At 48.9% G+C, this 6081-nt stretch overlaps 1 protein-coding gene across 1 annotated transcript in view; it reads left to right on the top strand.

Moving 5' to 3' along the window:
• Nucleotides 1-5637: 5637 nt before the first annotated feature.
• Nucleotides 5638-6081, top strand: part of kif6 (kinesin family member 6) — a 768544-nt gene continuing 768100 nt past the window's right edge. Inside the window, exon 1 of the mRNA XM_070885702.1 lies at nucleotides 5638-5782. Within this exon, the coding sequence (XP_070741803.1) occupies nucleotides 5723-5782 (60 nt within the window). The 5' untranslated portion in view covers nucleotides 5638-5722. The remainder of the gene's footprint in view (nucleotides 5783-6081) is intronic.

Below are 6081 nucleotides of genomic sequence, written 5' to 3'. Positions count from 1 at the left end.
GTCCCAAACTTGGATCCATCGCAGCACCTGGAAATCCTACCGTCCAGCTCGACTACATGGCGACGACACACCTCAACTCAATGGCGAGATGATCCAACCTGAATGACCAAACCTCACCTTCCGGGCTCCAGTGGCAGGACTCCGAGGGATGAAGATCAGCGCAGAAGGTAACTTCCCGATCTCCGTGGCAGAACCTGGGGAGAAAAGGATCACCGCAGCTTACCTCATGGCGAGAAAGAAGATGGTGCCCACACCACGAGGTGAAACACCTGAAATCAAGATGGCCGCGACCAGACCACGAGGGGCAGCATTGAGGGAGCAACACATGAGGCCGAGCAGCAAACCGGATTGGGGTAAAGATTGCACGGCCCTTTTAAAGGAGACTGGCAACCCGAAATGATTAAAGGGACAGTTCCACTCTTCGTACAGCGATGCCGGTGATACTAACAAAGGTATAATTAATGAATGCAAGTATATAAATGTATTGTTGAACAGTGATGCTGGTAATGCTAACGAGAAAAATGTAACTAACAAAGGCAGGTATCCAAATGTAACCTTGCACCGAATGCTGATAGTACTCAAAAAAGTGATGCAAGTGACAAATTTGTACCGCTGAACAATGCTGCTGGTAATGCTAATGAGACTAATGTAATTAACAAAGATGGCATCCAATTGTAACCCTGCACAGAGATACTGATAGTACACAGGAAAGTGTTGTAATGGACAAATGTGCAAGTGTAACTGATAGTACACAGAAAAGTGCTGTAATGGACAAATGTGAAAGTCGGAGCCAATATATCATGAAGGCTAATGATAAAATGTGAAATGATGCCGGGTTCTACATGTATGCCGACAAGGCCAAAGGAAACCCCCCCGTGGGAAACACCCAGTTCCAGCGGGCTACCCGATCATGTAGCCTGCGCCCCAGGGACCAATGTGATGCCCCAAGGAGGGTGCACACACACACACAATGGGAGCATACCCACTACAGGGCCAGCGATCAATGGACAGCACAGCCACCACCACTGCCAACCTCCCCCAGATCGGCTCTACCTCCCTGGCCACTAGGACCAGCATCAGGAGCAAGAGGCCAGTACCCTCCAGCCTTCCCGGAGGGACCTGGGACGACCAGACTTCCACCACCATTGAAGGGCAGCAGGGTGACCCTTGAGAGAGGACAGGGAGACCACACCACCCTGTGGCTCTGCCCACCACCAAATGTCCTCACCCACCCAGACAAAATAATATATGTACCTCACCTATAACATGTACTTGCTCCACCACTGCTGAACTCAAAAGCAGTGACATAACCAATCTGATTCCTTACTCACTCTACATGTATGCCAATGCAGGTGTTGAGCCACACACATGGTCTATGTATGGGAGGGAAAAATGGATATATGTAGCCATGAACACATGGATCACACCCAGAACCCACACAACCTTCACCACCAACCTCCAACCGTCCACTGCCGACCACTTCCCAATGTCATGGCAACAGGGACTTGAGGGTCCACAGGGAGAGAGTCATTTCCTAGCAAAGGCTTTGGGCACTCAAGTCGAGGGCCAGCGAACACAGTGCATAAGCCTGTGACACAAGACTAAGGGGGGAGTGTTGTTATGTATGTTAATGTATATTCTGTAACACTAGACCACTGAATGTACCTTCACACTGTATACACCATACCTATACCACCAGAGGGTGCTACTGGTGGAGACCTAAGGGTCACCTGCACACTGCAGGTAACCAAGTATAAAAGGGAGCTCACCTCATTGTATCCTCATTCAAGGAGCTGCAATAAAAGGACGAAGGTCACTACAGTTCAAGTACTAAACTCTTACCTCGTGCATTTTTTTCCTGCATATACTACAAAGAACAACAAGGCAACGGGAGCAGATGGAATCCCCGCTGAGGCACTAAAGTATGGCGGAGAGGCACTATTGGCACGAATGCATGACCTCATCTCTCTCATCTGGAAGAACGAGAGCATGCCAGGAGATCTCAGAGATGCAGTGACCATTTTAAAAAAGGGGACAAGTCCGACTGCGGCAACTACAGAGGAATCTCCCTGTTATCAGCCACTGGAAAAGTCGACGCAATTCTATCCACCATGTTTATGTACAACTCAATATTGCACTCGATCTATAACTTAATCTAACTGCTTTATATTTGGCTCAATCTATCTGCTCCATTTGTAATTCATTGTATATAATTCAATCTATGCCACATCTATGTGCAACTCAATACAACATCTCTATATACAACTCAATGTAACAACAAGCTTTTATATAGCATCTTTAATGTAGTAAAATATACCAAGGCAGTTCACAGGAGCAAATTCAGATAATAAATTGACACCGAGCCAAAGGGGACATTAAAAAAGATGACCAAAAGCTAGGTTTTAAGGAGCAGCTTAAAAGAAGAAAGTGAAATGGAGAGGTTTAAGGAGCGAATTCCAGAGCTTAGAGCCCAGACAGCTAAAGGCATGGCCGCCAATGGTGTTGAGAAGGAAGTCAAGGATGCACAAGAGGCCAGAATTGGAGGAGCCTCGAGGGTTCCTCGATGGTTGCAGGGCTGGAGGAGGTTTGAGAATTAGGGATAGGCAAGGCCATGGACGGATCTGTTGCACAAGAATGAGAGTTTCAAATTTAAGCGTTGGTGGACATTAGCTCATGAACATGAACTGGTCAATTTCACAGCTCTATCTATAACCCAATGGGCCAGCCTAAAGGCCCTCAATGCAAAATTGCCGCTGAGAAGCTCCGCTAACGTTCAGCGAAAATAGCTGGCAAGAATTTCCATTTTAAAGTTTAAAGTAAGTTAAACTAATTGCCCGGCGAGAAAATGGGCGTTGCACACTCATCGTCGGCGGTATCTCAGCTGGTAAGTGGAAAGTTAGCAACATGGGCAGTCGTTACCAGAATGGACAGTAAGTAGTAAAATTTAGTCCGAGGCTGCAGTTGGGCCGAGGGAGTAAAACTTAAAAAAAAATGTAATTAAAAACAAATTCCCAAAACAGTTTTAACTCTAATCGCCGTGTTAAAATTAAAAAAAAATTAAAGAACCTTTCATCATCATAGGCAGTCCCTCGAAATCGAGGAAGGCTTGCTTCCACTCCTGAAGTGAGTTCTTTGGTGGTTGAACAGTCCAATACGAGAGCCACAGACTCTGTCACAGGTGGGACAGATAGTCGTTGAGGGGAGGGGTGGATGGGACTGGTTTGCCGCACGCTCTTTCCGCTGTCTGCGCTTGATTTCTGCATGCTCTCGGCGTTGAGACTCGAGGTACTCAGCGCCCTCTTGGATGCACTTCCTCCACTTAGGGCCAGGGACTCCCAAGTGTCAGTGGAGATGTTGCACTTTATCAGGGAGATTTTGAGGGTGTCCTTGTAGCGTTTCTGCTGCCCACCTTTGGCTTGTTTTACATGAAGGAGCTCAGAGTAGAGCACTTGCTTTGGGAGTCTCGTGTCTGGCATTCTGACTATGTGGCTTGCCCAGCGGAGCTGATTGAGTGTGGTCAGTGCTTCAATGCTGGGGATGTTAGCCTGAGTGAGGATGCTAATGTTGGTGTGCCTGTCCTCCCAGGGGATTTGTAGGATCTTGTGGAGACATCGTTGGTGATATTTCTCCAGCAACTTGAGGTGTCTACTGTACATGGTCCATGTCTCTGAGCCATACAGGTGGGCAGGTATTACTACAGCCCTGTAGACCATGAGCTTGGTAGCAGTTTTGAGGGCCTGGTCTTCAAACACTCTTTTTCTCCGGCGACCGAAGGCTGCACTGGAGCACTGGAGGCAGTGTTGGATCTCGTTGCCGATGCCTGCTCTTGTTGATAGGAGGCTCCCAAGATATGGGAAGTGGTTCACGGTGTCCAGGGCTGCACCGTGGATCTTGATGACTGGGGGGGACAGTGCTGTGCAGTGAGGACAGGTTGGTGGAGGACCTTTGTCTTACGAATGTTTAGCTTAAGGCCCATGCTTTTGTACGCCTCAGTAAATACGTCGACTGTGCCTCTGTATATGCGCAGACGCAGGTATCGTCCGCGTACTGTAGCTCGATGATAGAGTTTGGGGTGGTCTTGGATCTGGCAAGGAGACGACGCAGGTTGAACAGGTTCCCATTGATTCTGTAGTTTAGTTCCACTCCAGCAGGGAGCAACTTACCTTGCTTTACAGGGTCCCCCCCCACCACCCTGTAAAAGCAGCTTTTACAGGATGTTTCTCTCGGCAATCTGGACGTCGGTGGTTGAGGCCAAACTTACGCCCTGGCGGTTATTCACGGCACTGCATGTGGGTGGCTTGGTCCCGGCGGGCGACTTCAGATGTGGGCGACAATGTTGAAAGACTTGCGTGGAAATTCTCGCTGGGTGGAAAACCAGCTGTGACGCCGAGAAAATTGCCGACAATGAAGCCGAAAGTCTGGCCCTATGTAACATTATCTATATCTTCATAGTTGCTGGGTCAAAATCCTGGAACTCCCTACATAACAGTATTGTGACAGCACCTTCGCCAAGTGGATTGCAGTGGTTTAAAACAAGGCCCACCCTTTCAAGGGGAACTAGGAATGGGAATTAAATGCAATCCTGCCAGTAAGGCTCACATTCCGAGAATGAATAAAAATAATTGTATGCAGAGCTGCTATATACAATTATAACTCCAATGCATATAGAGCTGTTATATCGAATAAACTGAACATGGAGTGTAAAGAGCAGTTATATTGAATTTTATATGGTGTTACAGTGAATTGCATTTCGAGCTATAATATTACATTGTATAAGGAAGAAAGATTTGCATTTTTATAAAGCGTCTTTCATAACCTCAGGACGTCCCAAAGCGCTTCACAGCCAATTAAGTACTTTTGAAGTGAAGTCACTGTTGTAACGTAGAAGAGTTTTATATAGTTACATTGAATGAATTGTATAGGGGAATGTCAGCTATGTTGCATTGAATAAATTATTATTGGGGGTTGGTGGGGAGTGCCACACTGAGTTAACTTTGCATTGAATGAGTTGTAATTGGGAGTGTTGCACTGAGCTAAGTTTGCATTGACTCAACTGGCCAAATGGCCTTCTTCTGTTTTGTAACCATTCTATGATTCTCTGAATGAATTGGATGGGGTAGTGCCACACTGAGACGAGTTTGCATTGTATGAGTTGTTATGGGATGGGGGCGGGGGAAGAGTGCCACACTAACCTAAGTTTGCATTGAATGAATTGTTGCGGGTGTGGGGGGGGGGGGGGGGGTGCGAGGAGGGAATGCCACACCGAGCAAAGCTTGCATTGACTCGCTGTGCTGTAACCATTCTATGATTCTGTGAAGGAATTGTTATAGGGGTGTGCCACATGCTAATGTTTGCATTGAATGAGTTCCATGGGGTTGTGTTTCACCGAGCAAAGTTTGCATTGAATAAATTGTATGGGTGGGGGGAATATGTTCGCATTGAGTGACTTGTATGGGGTGACTGCCATAGCTTTGCTACACTCTGTCCTTGACCAAGGCTTCGCCTGCTCCAGGTTGCAGCTCGCCGCGTGCCGCGTCCAACTGCCGCCAACCCCTGCACGCACCGCCCAGTCCTCCGTGACAACCAATGAGCAGCGACGATACTCCGAGGTGCGTCTCCGACTGCCGCCAAGACAACTAATGGGAAGCGAGTGTTGCGGCGAATTGGCCTGTTGTGGTTGTTATGGGAGCGGAGCGAAGTAAGTGAACTCGGAGTGCAGGCCATGGTGAAGCAGACCATTCAGATCTACGCGCGGCTCCGGCCCACCAAGAAGTCGATTGCGGTGAGTATGGCATAGCGACACACGGGCCAGAACCCCCGGTGAAACCTGTCACCCGCCCGCGGTGCGCAGCAAACCAATAGGAAGGCGAGAAAAAGACCAGCGGATGTATGTCTTTCCCCGCCGCCCCCCCCGGCCACCCCACGCCTCTCTCTCCCCCCTCTACCCCCCTCCCCCCACCCCTCTCTTTCTTCCCCCCCCCACCCCTCCCTCTCCCCCCCCCCCCCCTCCCTCTCCCTCTCCCTCCCCCCCCCCTCCCCTCCCTCCTCCCTCCCTCTCTCCCCCCCTCCCCCCCTCCCTCC

Source organism: Pristiophorus japonicus, chromosome 7, assembly GCF_044704955.1.
Source record: "Pristiophorus japonicus isolate sPriJap1 chromosome 7, sPriJap1.hap1, whole genome shotgun sequence".
Classification (NCBI taxonomy): Eukaryota; Metazoa; Chordata; class Chondrichthyes; family Pristiophoridae; genus Pristiophorus; species Pristiophorus japonicus.
The sequence above is the reverse complement of the archived record's forward strand: the minus strand, read 5'-3'. Positions and strand labels throughout refer to the sequence as shown.